Source organism: Parus major, chromosome 14 (genome assembly GCF_001522545.3).
Source record: "Parus major isolate Abel chromosome 14, Parus_major1.1, whole genome shotgun sequence".
NCBI classification, from domain to species: Eukaryota; Metazoa; Chordata; class Aves; order Passeriformes; family Paridae; genus Parus; species Parus major.
The window spans coordinates 5,114,987-5,136,477 of record NC_031783.1 but is presented as its reverse complement, the minus strand read 5'-3'; the positions used below and the strand labels follow the sequence as shown (position 1 = coordinate 5,136,477).

The 21,491-nt window shown below is 39.9% G+C and overlaps 1 protein-coding gene across 3 annotated transcripts in view; it reads left to right on the top strand.

Annotated features, from left to right (window-relative positions):
* Window positions 1-19,762, top strand: part of USP7 (ubiquitin specific peptidase 7) — a 72,162-nt gene extending 52,400 nt beyond the window's left edge. For 2 of the 3 annotated variants that reach the window (XM_015642995.2, XM_015642994.3), the window contains 17 exons: window positions 550-680; window positions 1,772-1,906; window positions 2,112-2,213; window positions 2,678-2,783; window positions 3,144-3,236; window positions 4,041-4,108; window positions 4,987-5,087; window positions 6,423-6,576; window positions 7,885-7,952; window positions 9,011-9,119; window positions 9,212-9,289; window positions 9,626-9,726; window positions 10,325-10,424; window positions 11,266-11,385; window positions 12,634-12,705; window positions 13,608-13,698; window positions 16,422-17,803. In XM_015642995.2, the coding sequence (XP_015498481.1) occupies window positions 550-680; window positions 1,772-1,906; window positions 2,112-2,213; window positions 2,678-2,783; window positions 3,144-3,236; window positions 4,041-4,108; window positions 4,987-5,087; window positions 6,423-6,576; window positions 7,885-7,952; window positions 9,011-9,119; window positions 9,212-9,289; window positions 9,626-9,726; window positions 10,325-10,424; window positions 11,266-11,385; window positions 12,634-12,705; window positions 13,608-13,698; window positions 16,422-16,528 (1,736 nt within the window). In that variant the 3' untranslated portion in view covers window positions 16,529-17,803. Of the gene's footprint in view, window positions 1-549; window positions 681-1,771; window positions 1,907-2,111; window positions 2,214-2,677; window positions 2,784-3,143; window positions 3,237-4,040; window positions 4,109-4,986; window positions 5,088-6,422; window positions 6,577-7,884; window positions 7,953-9,010; window positions 9,120-9,211; window positions 9,290-9,625; window positions 9,727-10,324; window positions 10,425-11,265; window positions 11,386-12,633; window positions 12,706-13,607; window positions 13,699-16,421; window positions 17,804-19,319 lie in introns of those variants that run through there. The other variant, XM_033517801.1, reaches the window with a different exon arrangement.
* The last annotated feature ends 1,729 nt before the right edge of the window (window positions 19,763-21,491 follow it).

The window sequence follows — 21,491 nt, the reverse complement described above, 5'->3', positions numbered from 1 at the left end:
GCTCAAAGGGGCCCTACAGGCAGGGAGGCAGGGCTCTTTTACCTCTGAATTGTTGGCAGTGTTCCTACACAACGGGACTGTGTTAGTTACAGCCGGAACCTAGAGATCCCACGGGATCGACCAGCCGCTCTCTCACTTTTGTGCTGCTCTGGGTCATCTTTTAGCTCAGTGAGGCACCTGCAGAGTGCTTCAGCCTTGGCTGGTTTATAGGATGGGAAACTTTGGGAACTGACTTTGTAATGGAATCAAATCCATTGATTGTAAACATGTAGACACATATATGCTTTAAAAATGGAGTGGTGGCAAATATTTTTTTAATTCTGGGTTGAATATTTCACTCGGAAGTCTATGATATATATTTCATAGAAAGTAGTGCATTTTGGCATGGAAATGGTTCTTTTGCCAAATCATGATGATAACAAGCCATGTTTTTAAGTGAAAGATGAAGAAAGCTGGTTTTGACTTGAAATCAGAGGGAAGTCAAGTGTGTATGAAAAATAACCTGTTTGATGTAAATCTTGAAATAACATCATAAAATCTGCTTTATAGGTGAAGTTTTGCAGCCTGTCACCGACCATGATATTCCTCAACAACTTGTAGAAAGGCTACAAGAGGAGAAAAGGATAGAAGCTCAGAAGAGGAAGGAGAGACAGGAAGCTCACCTCTATATGCAAGTGCAGGTCAGCTTTTGGAACAGATTAAGTTAGGACTACTTTACCATGAAAATTTTGAATGTTGAACCACCCTCAAGGAAAACCTTGATTTTCTTTTTTTTTTTTCCCTTAAATTTTGTTCTGAAGTAGTGTTTGAAGAGAATTATGATTTTAGTGCTTTTAAGTGTATTTACATATGCAACAAATAGTAATAAAACACACAGTATTGTATGTTATAAACATTTCTGTTTTCTTTAGAATTTATTGTGCTTGTGAGTAAAATAGTAAGTTCAGGTGAAAGGGAAAAGGACCAGGTTATTCCAAATGCCTGCCCTGCCACTGCACTTTTATCTCCTTCAGGAATTATTTTCTAAAATTAGAATGTATCTAGCCATAGGCTGCAGGTCTGGACTGTTGCCAAACTGAACTCATCAAGTAGAAGCAGAAGGAAAGATTGCTTATATTTGCAATTATCTTTTTGGAAAAGCCAGATGGACTGGATTGTTATGAATTGCCTTAAGGAACCCTGTTTATGGCTCTTTCCAGAGCCCATCTGGCACAGGGAAATGGAACCCATTTTCCATGTGCCTCCGTGTTTCCTTGCCTGTTCTCTCTGGTGTTGATAAGCAGAGACACTGGTAAAGTGCAGCTTGTTCTGCACTGCATTTGCACTGAGTTTGCAGTGGGACACTGGCAGCATTGCACTGTTTGTGCTTCTGTTAACAAAGAGTGCAGGGAGCTGTGGGAAATACAGGGAGAGGGTTCAGTGGCCTCCTTGCATTGCACCAGTCACAGAATTATGTTGCCTTTTCATTTTCTCCAAGTGCCAAGATTGTTGGAACACGTTCCAAGACTCGGGATCTAAGCACGACTGGTTTTTAATTGCTCGGGATTTGTAAGAATTAATGTATTTAATTACTTGCACTGATGAGATTATCAATCACGATTTTTTAATTTCATTATGATCTGTATTCTCGCAAATTTGCTCCCTGAGAACATGAATAGTGTTAGCACTGTGCCAGAGGGGCAGTGAGGTTGCATAGTAAAGCATCCTGAGAAGGTATTACGTGGTGCAGCTGGGCTAATCTGAATAGTAACCTTTAAATGTCATTTTTCAGATAGTGGCAGAGGATCAGTTCTGTGGTCATCAAGGCAATGATATGTATGATGAAGAAAAAGTGAAATACACTGTTTTCAAAGTATTAAAAAACTCCACACTTACAGAGTTTGTTCAAAACCTCTCTCAAACAATGGTGAGTTTTCTGTAGCTGAATACCTGCATGTATTTATTTTGTTACATTATGGTTCTTTCATAGCCCTTGCCTTCTCCACATATTGACAGCAATCATAATTTGGACCTTTTAACACACAAGATCTGTTTGAGTTTAATAAAAGCATCTTAACATATTTTTCCCTTGTTTTGATTTAGTTTCCTGTCACAATTTTTATTTATTTTAGGGATTTCCCCAGGATCAAATCAGATTATGGCCAATGCAAGCTAGAAGTAATGGAACAAAAAGACCTGCAATGTTAGATAATGAAGCAGATGGCAATAAAACAGTAAGTAGTCACTGAGGGATGGTATTACTTCTGTGCATCTCCTATGGTTTTTAGTTCTCTTTAAGAATATCTAACTTTGAGACACAAGGTTTTTCAGGCTTTTAATGTAAAATTAATTTTATTGTTTCTGGTGAGGTTTGATACTTGGGAAGACTTGGTGTTTAGTGGATTAAATACCCTTGCCATTATGAAGGTAGCTGTAGGTAAACTTCTAAAAAGTAAAGAAGGGGGTTAATTTTAAGCAAAACCTACTGTTACTGCTTCATCAAAGTTTTTGGTAGTTTTATATCTGTATTTGTTTGTCTTAATAAATTTCATAAACTTCCTTTAACACAACTTCAAAAAAACCTCTCCTACTTTGTAGAATGTAATGAAGTTCTTGTATCTGATTCAAATGCAGATACCAAGTTGTATTATGTTCTTCAGAGGCTTTTTTTTCTCTTCTCTCCCATCTTTCTACATAGATGATTGAGCTCAGTGACAATGAGAATCCATGGACAATATTTTTGGAAACAGTAGATCCAGAGATGGCTGCTACTGGAGCAACATTACCCAAATTTGATAAAGATCGTAAGCATATGGGCTAAACCTTTTTAAAACACAAAATACTTTCATTTTGGGTGTATCTCCAAAACCACTGTGCACTCCTTTTTTCAACAATGTTTTTGATGTATCCATCAAACTAATACAGTGCTGAAATTAGTTTTTCTCATGCAGTTTTCCCCTCATTTCTATTGAAGTGGAAGACATGCTTTGCATGTTTTTAGACTCACTGAATAAATTTCTCTATATTGTAAGGGCACTTTGATTTATTTGAATTAATAAATCAAAGACACTTATTTGTTACTGTGTAAATAAAAACATCTAGGTGATCTCCTTCTCCCTCCCCAAGCCTTACTTAAAATTAAATGTTGTTTTTTTAATTTGTAGATGATGTAATGTTGTTTCTCAAGATGTATGATCCGAAGACTCGGAGTTTGAATTATTGTGGACATATCTACACCCCTATATCCTGTAAAATACGTGAGTTCTGAATTTCAATTTCATTCTAATCATTGAAGTTTTTAAAGTAGATTGAACAAACTTCTCTTTAATAATAATTCCATCACTGAAACCAAAGGTGTACCACAAAAGCTAATTCTTATTTCACCCAACACCTGAGTTTTCTTCCCCATGTGGTGTCAGTGATATTTTCTGCAGGTCTGACTCTCAAAACCCCACAGGTGGTGAGTTCATTGTTGCTGTACTCACCATGTGTTACAGCTGTTTCAAACCTGTTGTAAAGCCTTGGGATTTGATACTTCCCTCCCAAATAACTTTTCAAATACCTCAACTCTTGTACAACCTTTCACTATGGCAGCCTGAGCAGCTGCTCAGCCTGGATTGCATGTGAGCCTTGATTTTCATATGGGTCCCCATTTAAGGAATTCAGCAAATACCCACTGACTAAAAATATTTTAATTTTTCATTTTGAATGTCTCATTTTGTGAACTTATACATATTTTTTAATTTTGTATTGTAGCTGTCATTAATTAATTTTTTTTAAGACACTAAACCTTTTCTGTGGGGAAGGAGCAGTGTTATTTCATCTCTTGGATTTTCAGTGAACTTCCACATATTTTTGTTGTTCATATGAAGTGGAAGGAAACAATAAATGTGTGTCTGGTTGAATGTCAACAAGAGAAACTTTAATGTGAAAGGCTCTCTTTCTTAGGCATTGTAGAACCATCTACCCAGGGTAAAAAAAGGGATTCTCTCCTTTCTGTGGTTGGTCTCACTTGCTATTAGTGCAACACATTTCAAATTCCCTTTTTTCTTTTCCAACAGGTGACTTACTTCCAGTTATGTGTGAGAGAGCAGGATTTCCACAAGAAACTAACCTTATCCTCTATGAGGTTGGGATTTATAGACTTTTTGTAACTTCTTTGTCTTTTGCATGCTGTAATGAGAAAAAAAGATTTATTAATTTTTAAAAGTTTCTCCTAACAATGCTAATCCATAGGTTTGAGGTCTACAGTGCTGCAACAGAGTAGCAGCAGAGTTAACTTCAGAACAGATTTTATATTAAACAGATAAGACTGTAAAGCTTTAAAACCAAAAAAATAATCTCCATGGGGTCCTACATGAGCAGCTTTGGTTTGCTAAATCTGTGTTGCTGAGTTAGAGGAGCTAATGCTGCAGACATTATTGGCCATTGTGTTTTCAGTGCCTAACTTAGTGAAGTTGAGAAAATGTTGCATCTTCTCCTTCTGTCCCCCAGCCAAAGTCAACAAACAAAATCCTTAGTCTGCTATGATGTTTCTGCCCAAGCCGTGAACTTTTATAACTGCTACATTTATTGAGTGCTGACCATGCAGATCTTGCCAAGGCAAAGTCCTTGTTAGAGTAAGAACAAGGAATTGGTTTTTGTTGCAATTTCTGCTGGCAGTCCTGCTGCTCTCTCTGGTGGTTCCAGGGCAGCACATGTGCTGCTGTCCTAAACAGCAAAGCTGTACTGCTTGCTCTGGGCAGGTCAGGGTTACAGTGTCATTCCAGTTTGTTTACACAAGTGCTTTTATCCCTGGTCAGCCCAGAGATCAGCCTGCAAGTATAAATATGTAATATGCATATAGATATTTAATAATACATGCATTGGATTTGTTGAGATGCATATCTATCCATTTGTTTCACTTAAAAGAATGCACAGGTTACCTTATCTGATGATTTTTTCACTATTGAGATATTTATTTTTGCTTTTTATTTTGTGATCAAAAATTTTTGTTCTTCATTGCAGGAAGTTAAACCCAATTTAACAGAAAGGATTCAAGACTATGATGTATCTCTTGATAAAGCTCTCGATGAACTCATGGATGGTGACATCATAGTGTTTCAGAAGTATGTATTTTAAGGGGGCACCTTACTGAAATTAAATCACCTGGTTCACTTTGAAAGCTGAACTTCCTTTAAGCTTTTTTATCAAGAGCAAAGTATTGCATTCCAATAGTAGATGTGTGCAGTTCTCATTTGTTTATTCAAAGGGGAAATGAGCAAATATCAGTGGTATTTGAGTAGCACGTGCCACATTACTTAAGGACAAGGTGTCCTCCTAGTTTAGAAAACCAGTAACCTAAAATAGCTCATAGTATTACCAGAGTGTGTTCAGCAATGCATCTGATCTGTGCAGCTTTGTACTGGAGCCACTGTAACGCAGACACCGAAGAGCCTTCCAGCATTTCAGATCTTGGGCTCAGTACCATGGCCACTGGACAAGGCTCTTGGAGCTCTTTCAGCTCAGAATTACACTAAACTGCTTTCCCTTTTTGCCTCTCCCTTGTGCTCACAGTCGGGTCCCTACTGATCTGTGGTGATGAGATGCTCCCAGTTTGCCTGAGCACGTGCCGCTCGTAGGTGTACTGGTGCTTCAGCTGGAGATTTCTCCAAGGCAAAAGGGGAGCTCCTGCATCTTGTATCCAATAAAGGGATCTTTCATAAGCTTGGCAGGGCTATAAATCAGCATTTCTATGCTCTCACTCCTGATGGTCACACCCAACTGTGTTGCTCTGTTTCTCTCCATGGGCTGACAGTGGGTGGAAGCCAGCTAGTCTATCTTCAGCACTCTTACCCCAGATTATGTGAGATGAATGTATTTCTCATGTCATGCCTTGGAACTCGCATTCCCAGTTGACCCAGTTGGTGTTATGCACCCTTGCCTGGCTGCTGACTCCTGGGTAAGTGCACAGCTTGTACCCTGGTGCTGTTTCTCTGCTGAGAAGTTGGGGTACCAGTCAGGAGTGGCCCAAACCAGCCCCTGTGCCCACTGTTCTGCCTCTCTGTGCCAAGCGATGTTGTCTATCCAGCCTCGGTGCAAAGTGATAGATACAGGGGCTCATGGAAAGCTGTGCAGCATTAGTACAGACACACAGGCATGTGCAGGGTGGGAGGGAGGGACAGCTCCTGCTGCAGTGGTGCTGTGAACCCACAGGAACCAAGAGTAGGGCCAGGCTGCCCAGGGAGCAGCACAGCAGGCGAGGGCACCGGGCCCTGGGGCACTGCTGACTGCACCAGTCCTACTGTGTACCAGTGGTGGCTCTTGCAAAAGGTTTCTGAACTTCATCTCTCTATCTCTCCACTGCTGCTGACCTACTGTAAAACATGTTTTTAAAAGCCCCAACTGCCTGTGTGTGTAACAGTGTGATGTGTAATGGTATCATCGTTTGTTTTCTCTTGTAGGGATGACCCAGAAAACGATAACAGCGAGCTGCCCACAGCTAAGGAATACTTCCGAGACCTCTATCACCGTGTGGATGTCATTTTCTGTGATAAAACCATCCCAAATGACCCAGGCTTTGTTGTTACTTTATCCAATAGGATGAATTACTTTCAGGCATGTGTCCTGTTTCTCTTTTGTTTCCTTGTTTGGAAAGTAACTTTTGCCCTAGTTCACAGCTGCATTATACATGCTTTTAGAAAAGCTCTAAAACTGCCCATGTTCATTTTTTGTGGTTTGTACATTTCATTTTAAATGAAAAATGTAAGGAAGCCACTAAGGCTTGTAAGAAGAAAATACTAGAAACCCCCCAGATTTATTAATAATGAGTTATTTGATGATCAGGTTCTTTCTTGGTAGGCTATTCTGCTCTGTCAGGGAAATGATGTTCTCATGAAATTGTACTTGCTTTCAAAGTGATATGTAAAACTTGCTCAATATATTTGGCCGTTAAAAGGAAAATACCATGGGCATCTAGTGATTACCTATTGCCTGTGATATCACTCTTTATTTTGTAGATCAAGTTCTATTGGTTTTTTCACACAGTGAAGTGCTCAGTGACAGTAACAGATCAAACCTATTGTGTTGATAATAGATGGGTTGGGGTGTTTAGATGAGGAAGACTGGACATGAAAACATACAAAAAAAAAAAATGAAATAAAGTTGGTCTGATATATTGAGAGCCTGAGCAGATTTGACTCCCTGCAGTTGTCCAGCAGCTGCTTTTGTCAATGTCAAAAAACAATCACTAAAAATCAGTTTTATTTTCTGTCCCCAAAGGCAGAAAGTTGGAGCATCTGCATAGAGGGAAATGTCAGGGATGAGTTTTGCTTTGCTGTACTGTTCTCATCATCTGTTTTTAGGCCTATTGCTCTCTCTTACTTTTATTTCACTTGAAGTGTAAGGTCGGTATGGCTTGAGGTTTTTTGATAAGACAAAACCAAAATGCCCCTGCCTTTTGTGAGGCAGTGATGTGAAGTGTACTCATGGGAATAATGTGTTGTTATTACTCAGCAAGCTAACTGACGTGGAGCAAATTAAAGGAGTGGGAATCTTCAGAGCAAGTCATATTTCCCTAATACTATAATTAAAAAAAATCAAACCAACAGCAAAAAGCAACCAAACAACAAAAACAAGCAAAATAAAAATGGAGCAATTGTTGTGGATTTAGTGGCCTTTTGGCAACAGTAACTTACTGTAATAAAAGTTTCCTTCTTTTTTTTTTCCTTAGAATATCTTATTCTGTGTCAACTGTTCAGAAGTTAACAATACTAGTTTATTTAGCCTTAGGGTGGTAGACAAAGTGGGTTTTCTCAGAATTCCTGTAGCATAATGTTCCTGTCATGGAATGAATGACTGTATGATTGTAGAGCAATGTCATAACTGTGTGAAACAATTCAGAACTTACCAAAAATTTATTTTCAGGTTGCAAAGACAGTCGCTCAGAGACTTAACACGGATCCAATGCTATTACAGTTTTTCAAGTCCCAAGGGTAAGATGAATTCCTTAGTATTCTGTGTCTAAGCTGTTCCTCAAAAATTAGCCTTTTCCAGGTCATTAACTAATTCTCTACCAGTAAGATGTTACCTTTCTGGCAAGCACAGCAGGTTGCTTTGACAGTTGAAATATTGCAATGTCTGTCTCTAGAGCCCCAAAGAATTGCATGTTTTAGAAGAGTTCTAGTAAATGTCATTTTAAAAATCATTAATTACTTCAAAGCCTGATGCTGAGGGATAAATTACTAAGCTAATGCAAGTGCTGTTTCAGTGAATGAAGATTTCTAGAATGGAGGAGAGTAGAAACAAGCACACATAAAAGCAGTATTTTTGCTGATTTTATAAGTTTAAATGCAGGAGTTACTTCACTGAATCCCCCCCCACCTCCCTCAAAGTCTGCAAATGAGGTTTTATGAAGATGTCAACAATCTAACAAGTTCACAAAGGTGCTCAGAGGGACATTCCTGGTTACAGTGTCGGTTTTACACATGTTTATGTAAAACTAGATGTGAATCTGTATAGAACTATAGCAGAAAGCAGTGTATTATAGCTCTGTGTATGTGCTTCAGGAATAATGCACGCCCAAAACGTACAGCTTTCTGTGTTCATAGAGGTGTAGATGTTCTTTAGTCACCTGAGGCTATCTCCCTTCATCATCAGTGAGAATTTGAGTAGCTCTTTGTAGTTTCCAGTGCTGTGGTCACTGTGGAATTTGCTGTGTCATATGGCTCAGCAAATTAACCTTTCACAATCTAAAGCATGTGCTGCTATGCCAGTAATTTCAGAGGAATGTAGGTCTGCCAGCCTGCAGCACTGACAGTGAGCTTGTAAACATCCAGGAGAGTTAACACACACCCTGAATGGTTTTCTGTTCCCACAGCCCAGCTGTGTTTAAAAATCACTAAAGTTCTGTGTGTTGTGCTGTTTAGGCTGTGTTAACAATTATGTGAAACTAGAAGCCAGTAATAAAAATGCTCTTAGTGCTTCAATTTACTGAGCAGTGGTGGATTTTGAAGAGATGGATTTTAAGAACATGTTTTCTTTCCTTCTGTAGTTATAGGGATGGCCCTGGTAATCCTCTTAGACATAATTATGAAGGTACTTTAAGAGATCTTCTGCAGTTCTTCAAGCCTAGGCAACCGAAAAAACTCTACTATCAACAGGTAAGAGTCTTTTCTTTTTACTGGGATGAGTTATAAAAATAATTCTGCCCTATTCAAAGTATGCCTAAAGTGTTTTTCTTTTCTTTCTTAAGCTCAAAATGAAGATAACTGATTTTGAAAACAGAAGAAGTTTTAAATGCATATGGCTAAATAGCCAGTTTAGGGAAGAGGTGAGTGAAGCCATTACACACTTGCTGTCATTTCTGTGTCAGAGCTGGTATGCCTGGGTCACACACTCTTCCCCTGAGTAACACAGAATTAGAACAAAGTTGTACATGATGTAAAAAAATCTAACAAAACAACAGCAAAAAAACTCAAAGAGCACAAAAAAATGTAAAAAAAAAATCGGATCCGTTAACAAAAGTTTTGAAGATGACATAGGTGTTGACTTAAATTATCTTCTCAAGATGAGTGGTGAAGGAGAACAATCCAGTGTGTTCTGTGCTTTTATGTGGTTGTTTACATTTTCAGATTTTCTAGTGATTTTTGTGTTTCAAATTCCACAGGAAATAACAGTATATCCAGATAAGCATGGGTGTGTGCGGGACCTGTTAGAAGAATGTAAAAAAGTTGTAGAACTCTCTGAAAAAGGTTCAGGGAAATTAAGGTAAAGCTGGAAGACTGTGATTTCTTCTATGTGATAATACAAATTTTATGCAGCAGAGTATCTGTAGAATTTAAAATACTGTATAAACCATTATTAACAGATTAAATGTAATGTTGTATTAAAAGCTTCCAGATTGCCACTCTTAAGGGTTCTTCTTAACTATAAATATAAATTTTACACAGTTATTTATTTATTTTTTATATAATAAAGTTCCATCCTTTAGTTTCATCAATTGCATTTGTTAGTCATGACTTATTAATTGTTTAAAATCCAAGCATTTCTTGCTATTCACTTCTCAGGAGTTACAGGGGTAAAAAGTGTGGTCATTTAAAGAGGATCTATAAAATTATCTCCACTAGAAATCTATATTTTGTAATGACACATCCTGGCTTTTTACCATGAGCTAGAAATAATTTAACCTCCTATGGCTTTACTGCTTGATTTTTACAAAAGATTGGATTTAAAATTTTATAAATACAATAGCAGCATCAGTTTAAATTCTGCACTAATTCTCTTTCAAGGTTTGAGAAAGAAATGTTGTATTGATTTTTTTTTTTTAATTAACCTTTTTAAAATGCTTTCCCTGTTTATCTTTAAGGCTGCTAGAAATTGTAAGTTACAAAATAATCGGTGTCCATCAGGAGGATGAGCTGTTAGAGTGTTTGTCACCTGCAACAAGTCGAACGTTTCGAATAGAGGTAAGCTGTTCTTGTCTTAGAGGAGCTTTAAAACCTGACTTTGAGAGAAGAAACTGTTTCAAGTGGTATTTTTTTTTTCCTGGGTGCTGATCTTCAAATACTGTGATGTTTTTATAAAATTACATGATAATATTGCATGCATTTTTAAAGATAATGCTTTAAAAAGATCATCTTTTGTTCCATCTGCTTCCTTATAATGCTTTCATTCTCTCATTTATACATTTATTTTTATAACAATATATGAAAACTTTGCAAGAGCCTGCCCATAGAACATTTAATGTCTTGGCAATAATTCCAAGGTTTGTTCAAGAGCTCATGATAGAAATGTTTATGTTAGGACCCACTTTTGTACTCTAATATTCTAGAAGGTTTTGTTTCCTTTTCTGTTACAGCTGAGGTTCTCGAGCCAAATTTGATTCTTAACATGTGATTTTTTTTTTCTAAACATCATCATTTAGATCTGCTAACCTGCTTCAAAGATCAGAAATATAAAAAAAAAGTTTCCAGTGTAAAACTGTAATGAGGAGCTGACAAGAGGCCTGTGTTATTGTCTGCTAGTACTGCACTGATAGAAGATTTCTTGTCAAAAAAGCCATTCAGGGAAGCCAGGAGAATATTTCCTGTGTAGGGGAAGTGCTGTCATGCCAGGGATGAGGGACTTTGGTAAAAGACTCTGTCAAACAACATGTCTCTTTTAATTGTTTTTGAATAGAACTGTTTGAAATCAGTAACATCAGTAATGTTTCAAGTGTCTTAATAACTAGAAAAAAAACTTCAAAACTTTAGTTTCTTTTTGTGGAAGTTTAACTGATTGGAGTCACAATTCTCTGTCTGGATCTAGGAAATTCCTCTGGACCAGGTAGATATAGACAAAGAAAATGAGATGCTAATCACAGTGGCACATTTCCACAAAGAGGTTTTTGGGACATTTGGAATTCCGTTCTTGCTGAGGATACACCAGGTGCAGTATGCCTCCCTTTTTCTCCCTGTGAGATTATCCTGATGATGGTTTCTTTAAGTACTGCATTAGTGTAAGAAGTGTGTAGGAAAATACACCTCTTGTACCAAAGGTTCTGCCCCATCTGTGCTTTCTATGGTTAAATCATTTCCCAGCCCAGTTCCTTTTGCATGTCCAGGTTGTTCAGTGTTTCAGTGAGCCTGTGCAATACCTAGAAAGCTGGCATTTGGCAGCAGCTGTCATCCCCTGCCCCCTGCAGAATCTCCCAAGAAACCAGAACCCTGTTTCCAACAGCACTTGAGTAACTGCAGTGCAGAGTTCTGGCAAAAGTGGCCCTGCCATGGTTGCTCTGACTGAGAGATGATTATGGAAAATGGGGTTGCTTTGTCCATCACTTTCTGAGATGACTTTGCATTTCATCCCTTTTGTAATTTGATGTGCTTTATCTTCTAGGGCTGAAAGTTGGTACAAGAACAAAAGCTCATTTTGAAAGCTTAATTTAAATTCTCAAGTTTTTCTGTGGTGCTGCTCCAGCTGAATGTCACCCTGATTCTCTTAATACCAATATGTATTTCTGGGAGCAGTTAGCCATTTGCTTCTAAACTTTTTATGGTTCATGTATGTTACTTTGTATGAAAACTACTTACTTTAAAAATTTGGGAATAAGAAATATGTCCATATCTCTCTACCTCTAGAACTCTAAAATTAGAATTTTACTAATTTCCATATTTTTGATCAAAGGGTAAAACCTGTGTGGTGATTTTTGATGGAAACCATTTGTTCTGCATTTCCTTGTTATGACAGTTAATATATATTATTCATCTTTAAGTTAATGGTATCTGTCACTTTTTTTGGCCAGTGTACATAGAGAGGGAGCAAAAATATACTACAAAAAGTAGTAATATGCTTAATAAGAATATAAGGTTTTTTACAAATTCCTGTTTTGCTGCCAATTTTCTAACTTTGCTACTTAACTTTAACCTGACTTGCACATATCAGTGGCAGTGCCTGGCCAGTTAATGTGGCAGTTTGCATAATGATGAACCAGTAAGACTTAAAGTTCCTGAGTTTAGAGCAAGTTGCCTGCTGTTGTTCCATATTGTAGAGAATGATGTTGACACTTGTGTAATTTTGTAAATAACAGAGAGATTAAGGCAATGTTTTTCAATGAAGCTTAAAGCAGGAAATACTAACAGCTTCCCTTTTTTTCCTAGATTTTTTTGACATTAAAAATCTTGTTGTAATTATTAGGGTGAACACTTCAGAGAGGTCATGAAGCGGATTCAGACAATGCTGGACATACAAGAAAAAGAATTTGAAAAGGTAATTTCAAATTGTGAGAATTTTTACTGCTGACTGTGAACCCTTAATTGAGTTTATTTTAATAAGTTGTAACAACACAGACTTGGGTAAGTGTAGATTTTGTGTGATAGAACAGCTGCTTGACTGAAATAATGCTTTTTCTAGGACTAATTAGTTAGGATGGGTAGGATCAGTATTTCTGTACTGCAGCAAGAGAGATATTCTGCAAAACATTGAAGTAACCCAGAAAAGTGTAGCTAGTGTAGGACCTTTAGAAGCCACCCCCACATCACATTCCTGCTCAGAGCAGAACGTGACTCAGTCAGGTTGTGCAGGGTTTTTCAGTTGCAATTTGTAAACTCCCAAGGGTGGGAATTGTGCCCTGTTCTGGACACTGTGTTTTAGAGCCTTTCCACTGTCATTGGGAAGGCTTTGCTTTCCTTGCACGTAATCAGTTCCATTTTGCAACTTGTGGAGGTCACCTCTGTGCAGTTTTTTGACAAGAGCCTTGCTCCTGTGTACCATCCTTCAAGTGGTACTGGAAAACTATAGATACCCTGTCAGTGTTTCCTTCTCTGAGCTAAACAGAACCCATTTCCCAGAGGTTCCTGAATGCAGGTTCCCCCAGTCCTCTCACAGTCTCACTGGACTGTTGCTGCACATGCTGCAGTTTGTTGTCCTGTCTTTTTTCCTGGAGGGCTTGAACCTAGACATAGTATTCCAGGATGTGAGTTCATGATTTCCAAACATTTATTTTGTCCCATTATTCAGCTAGTTGATGAGGGTTTTAACCAGGATTAAACCCTTTTTCAACCCCTGAAGAATACTACCAGCTGCAAGTTAGGCTGTGAACTTAGGCTTGAAGACTGTATTTCAGTGTCATATCCTACCACTTGGGTTTTGTGGTTTTTTTCTTTGCACAGTTTAAATTTGCCATTGTAATGATGGGTCGACACCAGTATCTCAACGAAGATGAGTATGAAGTGAACTTGAAAGACTTTGAGTCCCAACCTGGTAAGTTGTTAGACAATCTCACTTTTCTTTTGGCCTGCTGAAGTTGCCCTGCCAGTTGTTATAGTGTGTTCATCCTTAACCCAGGATGCAGAAAGAGTTTGTTCTTTTTACATGACATACATTAGATGTAGTGACTAAGCAAGTATTTATATACACCTGTGTGCACACTGAGAAGTATTACATGAATCTGTTAGTCCAATAATATGTATTTTATAGGCATATAGATAAATAATCTATTGCCCTTTGAGTTAAAAGATTGCATGTGAATGACCAAATGGGTCCAGTATCAGTATAACACACTTTGTCTTGTGTACCTTGTCTTTATTGTCCCTTGCATGTTTGATTCTCATGGAAAGTTAATTCTTGTTTATTCTTGGTGTCCTCAATGAATCTGAAGATTCTGACAAGAACATTAAATATGTCAATTAGATCCTGTTTAGATTTTTTTTAACCCCTAAGAGATGATTCACCAAGGTACAAATGTGGCTCCGTTCTAAATTTGTCTCTGGCTGGGCTGCTGTCTTGTTTACTTGACTGACATTTAAACCTCTATTTTCTTAGACATTTACACATGGGAGAAACCAGGTTAATCCTTCAGGTGTTCCACCACAGGAGTGTTTTCATAGTCATAGAATGGCTTGGGCTGGGAGGTGCCTTAAAGACCATCCCATTCCACCCTGCTGCCATGGATGCTGCACACCAGACTGGTCTCTCAGGGCCCCATCAAACTGGCCTTGGACACTTCCAGGGATGGGGCAGCTACAGCTCCTCTGAGAAACCTGCACCAGTGCTTCTAAATCCAAATCTCCCCTTTTCCTCTTTGGAGAGTTCTGTTTGGGAATGACACCTTTGGATCCACAATCAGGGATCCATTGAAACCCTTGAACCCATTGGGGTTTCTTCTCCCAGCTTAGCTGAGTGTTCCTCTCCATGAGTTGCACCATCTCTCTGCAGTTCCATTTTTCTGACAATTAGAAATTCTGGTTTTTATTGGTAGGTTTTGCTAGGGTCAGGCTTTCTTCAATTTTTCCCAGCTTGCTATGGATTGATGTAACAGTTGTAAAGAAATCCTGTAGCTGTCCATTTATTTCAAAACCTGTGGAAAGTTAGACCTGTGTTACTCCTGGGCACATGTGGGAGCCTAGCAAGCAGTCCTTTTGTTGTGTACATAGCTCAGGCAGGTTGGTGGCTTGCACAAGTCACCCCAGGGCCCAGGAGTGTGTCACTGCAGGACCTCTCTGCACTGCTTGTGGAGGGGCTCTGGATGGTCAGCTTGCAGGTGGACATTCCTCCACAGACAGAGAAACTCTTGTGTGGTCAGAGCAGGCAGAGTCCTGATTTTATTCTGGGAGTCATCCCTCTTGGGTCAGGGAGGGAAAGGCTGGAATATATGAAATAGTCTGGAATGAACCACTGTACTTGGTGAGCAAGGCAGGGCCAGTGGTGCCCAAACAGCTTGAAAAACTAACCAGGTGACCAGGTCAGAGGCACAGAACATGTCAGAATGTGGAAAAGAGAGAACTTGAACTGTGTGTAGGAATAGTAGGGAATGTGAGAGCAAAAGGTTTTGATTTTAGAGTTCACAGGATTTAACCCTGTGATAGAATATGCTTTGATAGAATTAATTTCTACAAAAGCCAAATTTTAACACATGCTGGACTGATGGAACCAAAGCTGTGGCATTGCCCAGTTTGATAGGCATAGGTGGTGTCAGTAGTGTCCCTCTGCTTTTGCCAAGGTACACTAACTAAAGCCATGACTGTGCTGGCACCAACCATGTAGGATCCAATTTCTCTCTTCAGAAACATTCAATTTCTCCCACTAAGACTGGCAGTTCTCTTTTAATTTGATATTGACCGTTAGGGGGGGAAAAAACCAAAATAATTTTGATTGAAGAAAATATATCACAAAATGCAGATGCAGGCAACCAAAATGGTCACATGTTTTATGCTTTAGTGGTTACAGCTGATGGCTTTGAATGTAGAATGTATTTTCCTTGCTGGGGGCTGCTTTAGTTTTTGCCTTTATCATTTCACTTCAAAGAATATTTGATGCTCTGCTCTGAGAACATCTTAAAAAAGAATTTCTCCCATTTTCAAGTATGTGGATTGTGGTTTTTCATGAAAACTAGGAGTAGAATAAATAATATTGGGTTGAATAAATGAAAAAAATCTGTTTTTTCAAAAATATTTTCTTTGAAATCTTAAGTGACTAGGGTTTTTTCTTAGAAAATAAAGAGGAGGGTCGGTTTCATGATTTCTTAATTAGCATTATTTGCATTTTACATGAATTTAACAGATATTCCTGCTTAAACCAGGTGACAGGAATAGCAGAAATTATGACAAATACTGTTGGTTGTCATGTTTCATTGGCAAATTCCTCCCTGCTTGAAACAGGCTCAGCACTGGTAAAAGCTGGTACTCTGATGTATCTCTGGCTATAACAGTGATTATTTTGCTTTGGCACACCCTTCAGTGCTGTAAACTCCTGCAGGTGGCTGAAGAAGAGAAAAAGCAGGTGCCTGATGTGGAAGGAGCTCTGGAATGTGGTGTTGGAAGGAAAGCCCTGCCCTGCTGGCTCTGGGGCTGCTCTGCACTCCTCTGCCCTGGCCCTGACTCCCAGCAAACTGTGGCCAGGGCACACAGGAGTAGTTTGTGTAATGGAAACACTTATCCAATTTAGTCTTAAAACTTCATTATTTTTTTTTCTCTTTTCTTTTCTAGGCAACATGTCTCATCCAAGGCCATGGCTAGGGCTTGACCATTTCAATAAAGCCCCAAAGAGAAGTCGCTACACTTACCTTGAAAAAGCTATTAAAATCCATAACTGACTTACTTAACCAGATTGTCAAGGCAAGGGACAAAAATAAGTGTGTGTGCACCTTTTTAACAACTGTAGAACTTTGGTACACGTGCACTATATCTGAAGTCTTCAGCAAGAGGATTTGCTGCTGATGTTAATTTTATTTTGTTGAGGCTGTTCAGTTTGGCTTCTCTGTATCTATTGACTGCCCTTTTTGAGCAAAATGAAGGTGTTTTTATAAAAGCTTGGATGCCAATGAGAGTTATTTTATGGTAAACGTAATGCAAGGCAATTGTCAGCATAATGAGGGAAGAGTTTAGTAGAACAGTTGACATTGGCAAAATTATTTGTCTGTAGTACGTTTATAGATGGCATAAGCTGACTGGCTGCCCTTCCCATGTGGTGTTCACCATCACTGCAGCTAGTAAGTCTTATGTTTAGACTCACATCAGATTTATTTCCTTCAGTTATACTTTAAATGACATTTTTGTGCATTTGTAAATGCAAAAGAAAAACTCACATCATCAATAAATAGCAATCTCTACTTCATTGTGTACATTGTTGGCACTTATTCGGGATTTTTGTCTCCTCCAGCTTCATAGAATCTTTTTTAATAAACTAGTTTTCATTTAATTTAGTCAATACTTTGCATCCCATTTTGCCAAGTGGATGCCCCGAGTCCTAAAAAGAGATATTTGGGTCTTTTTATTAAATTTCCAACCATTGAGAAATACCATTGCAATTGATTATGCCATCTTCTGGCAAATAGAATGACACTCAAAAGTTGGCAAAAGCAAGTGAAAAGATTATAAATATCATTAATATAGTTACCATGGGAAGAGATGGGGAAAACACAAGAACTAGCCTTTTAGCACAGAGGGCATGCTCACTAGTGTTTAGTAAGCTGTTGACTTTGTATAAAAAAGGAGGAAAAAAAAACGAAAAAAGAAGAAAAAAAAAGAAAAAAGAAATTGTATATTTAATGAATGAACATGTACAATTTAACACTTGGAGGTTAATTTTATTGGGTGAGTCTGCAAGTGAATTTCACTGATGTTGATATTCATTGTGTGTAGTTTTATTTCAGTCCCCAGACTGCTTCCTTTTCTTTGGAGCTAATGCCAGCCGCGTGTCTAGTTTTGAGTGCAGTAAAGATAGAATCAGCAATTCACACTTAATTTTACATTCTTTTCCAGTATTTTATTTTGTTTCTGTAGCCGCAGTGTACAACTCCTCTTCCTGTATATTGCCTTTTTTTGCTGGAAAATGTTGTATGTTGAATAAAATTTTCTATAAAATTTTTTTCGATGAGTGATGACATGGACATTGAAGAAGATTTCTCCTCTCCTTGGAAGTAGAGTTTTGGGAAATGTTTTCATTCATGAGATTTTGCTAAAGGTGTGGTTTTCTTTTTCCTTAAGTGTTGACAATTGTATAATCCTCATTGGTTGTATTGGGAAAATTTTGTGGGGGTTTCTGTTTAATAGTTTTGGGGTTTGGAGGTTTTTTTGGGGTTTGGTTTTTTTACGTCCTAGCTAGTCACATTTGAGCTTAACAAATAAAAGGTTTTCCAGGAAAGGAGCCATGTACAAAAAAAAGACAAATGGAAAAATTATTTTACTAGTTTGTTTGTAAAGCTTGTAGTAGAGTCTTTGTGGTAGACTGGACTCTGCCTGCCTGTACAAAATTTTGTGGTCCAGATTCTCAAGTCTAATATTATAAATGGTGTAAAGTGAAATCTGGAGTCCCTAAAGGTAAGGTCTCTTCATAGAGTAATAGATTCCCTCTGTAATGTGTTCCCTGTATCCATAACCAAAACAGAAGGTGCAAGTTTCTAGGTATGTTTGATTCTCTCTTTAGTTTGTATCTTGCAGTGCTTTTGACTGTTTCTTATTTCCAGTCAAGGCAAACTAGTTGTTTATTTTGTTTTGTTGTCTGAGTGTGTAGGTTAGCATAGAGGGAAATGCTTAACTGGCATGCCTTAAGTGGAGAAAACTTTCCTTTGCTTTGCATTTCCATCAGGCTGGTGAGAACTGCACCATCCCAGGGGTGGTTTTACTGGTACTTGCATTGTCTCTACAGGCTTTCAGTAAATGTCAGGATTTGTTTCCAAACTGTTTCTGTGAATCAGAGGCTCTGGTCAGCAGTAGTAAGCCCTAATTATATTAAGTGTTGTTTAGACTGATATAAAATTGAGCTTGTTATCTGAATGTCACTAAGTTTTCACATTAATTTATGGGATGGTGGCAGCTTTTAGGGACTATCTTAAGAAACACAATCCTTCCTATTTTGGAAGAAAAAGCCACTAGCAGTAGGTTTTGGGTGCCTTTTGGGTTTTAGATGACTGGATTTTATGTGCTTCAGTATATGTGCTATTCCCACACTAGTTTGGTGAAGTCCATACTTTGAGGCATTCCATATGCAGTTTTCAATTACTGATGGATTTCCTGGGGAAAAAAAGAAAAAGGTTTGGAGCACAATAACTTGTTAGTCAAATGTGGAAACACCTATAAAGAGGACAGGAGGGTTTCTCAGGTCCAGTATGTTTGCTTAGTTCACTTAAAAAAAATTACAATGGAAGAATAGAGTCTTCAAAATTGCCATGCTTTCCATTTCTTTATTCAGATTTTGGAATTACCTGGATAATAGACAGTGAATACATTAAACTAAGGTAATGGTAATATAAGCGTTAAGCAATAAGGATGTAATTTCATGGAACACAGCATCAGAGCAACATGTTGTTAGCGGCCCATCCGAATTCTCCCTAGGAAAATAGAGCGTTGTTCCTGTAGATTTACATAGTGCCTTTTATCCTAAAGGAGTCCAAAGCATTCTGTGAAATCTGAGCAGATCACACCAGTGCTAGTTGCTGACTAGAGAGTGACAGCCAGCCCCAGCCCCCTCCAGCCGCCCAGGCTGGCACAGCGACCCCGCCAAGGCCGTGCTGCAGGACGCGCCAGGGCCCGGCCGTGGCCTCCCCGCAGGACGAGCAGAGCGAGTGCCTCCCGCATCCCGGATCTACCTCAGCTGCTGCCCTCCGGAGCTCCTCCAGCGTCCCCGTGCCAGCGTCCCCGTGCCAGCGTCCCCGTGCCAGCGTCCCCGACCCGGCCTCCGGAGCTCGGACCGCCCGGGCGCGGGCGCTGCGCTGGCCGCGGGCACATCGGAGCCACGCTGGGGGGTTGCTGTTTGATATCCTCTGTGAGAAATCGTTTTCTGTAGGAACTGTACATACTGTAAATAAAACAGCCCAGGGTAAACACTGCATTGGTGTCTTGGCTCTTCATTTTGGAGAGGAGTGGGAGTTACAGCTCTTGGGTCACTCAGAACTCGGAGAGATTTTGGTTAGATCAGGTAGATGAAGTTTACAAAATTCAGCCAAATGGTGTGTCAGGATTGGCATTAATAATGTAGGGTGTTCTGGCCAGAAGGTAAATTCTGACTTGTGTGTCAGCTTCCATGTTGTGAGCCCTTCTTTTTCCTGAAACATTTTGGTATTGAAGTGGAGGGTTTGATGTCATAGCAGCAAGTGCCATTTATTGTTTGCTGTTAAACCTGCTTGGTCTTTGGGGTCAGAAAAAGGTGAAAATATATGTGATGTGATGTGTCCTAATCTGGCTCCAAATCTGTATTCTATTTAACTTCTGCCCCAAGTGATGTTGAAGTTAGCTGTATACCAAGCACAGCAGGAAATTAAATTTGCTATGGCTGGATGCCTTTATTTTTTATTAAATAGTTGTGCAAAAGTGTTGTGCCTATAAATAGTGGTGTAAAAATGTCCTGACTACTTCTGTTAAATACCTCTTGCACATCTCAAGTCATATTGATATAATTTCTTTGCTGTGTCTGTATTCATGTGGATTTGGGTTTTGCACCTTTCCTGATTAATGTCACACTGACTTGGTGCATTATTTACCACTAATTAACAGCAACGTTTGTGGTTTCACAGCCAGATTTTAAAATGAAGAAAAATCTTAACATCCTAAAAAAATGTGTGAATTGGTGAAGCCTGTCGTGCTGCCATCTGCATGGCTGCCTTTAATCCTTGAGGGTTTGTGACCTGCCCTAGGTCACAGTAGGCTGGGTGAGCAGGGCAGGGACAGCCACCGACCTTGGTATGGAGCACTGAAAGCTGGGGCAGCTGCTCTGGCTGTTGAGGCTGGGGGGAGTTGGCTCCGGGTTTCATGTAGGGCTGGGAAAATCGTCATTTAACAGCTCTTACATGTCTTGATTACATCTTTTCACATCTCACGGTCTGAAGATTGGGTTCCTGTGGTCTAAAGACTGCACTGATGTGGGTGTTGAAGTAAAAGCCAGCGCATACGCCCAGCCTAACTTAGCTAACTAAACTGGGATCAGCTCAGCGGGGCAGTTCGTGATGCAGACTGTGACAGCTGCCTTGGGGTGACAGGGCTGGTGGGCAGTGCTGTTTCTCCAGCTCATTTCTACAGCCGCCTTCAGCCCCGCGGGGTCACAGCCAGGCCGTGCCCTCGCTGTGTCACAGCGGCTGGCCCTGACCTGGCCTCGGCCCGTGTTCCTCACCCTTCCTGCTGTCCCTGCCCGGTGTCCCTGCCCCTTGCCCCGTGTCCCTGTCGCTGTCCCTGTCCCGTGTCCCTGTCGCTGTCCCTGTCCCGTGTCCCTGTCGCTGTCCCTGCCCCTTGTCCGGTGTCCCTGCCCCATGTCCCTATCGCTGTCCCTGTTCCTTGTCCCTGTCGCTGTCCCTGTCCCGTGTCCCTGTCGCTGTCCCTGCCCCTTGTCCGGTGTCCCTGTCCCGTGTCCCTGTCGCTGTCCCTGCTCGGTGTCCCTGCCCCTCTCTGCTGTCGCTGTCCCGGTGGCCCCGCGGGCGGAGCGCGCAGTGCGCCCCGTGCCCGGCAGGGGGCGGTGGCGGGCGGTGCCCCGGGACCCGGGCACGGGCAGTGAGTGGGCGAGCAACCGGACAGGACAGTGGTCACTGCAGGGACAGACAGAGCAGTGGTCACTGCAGGGACAGGACA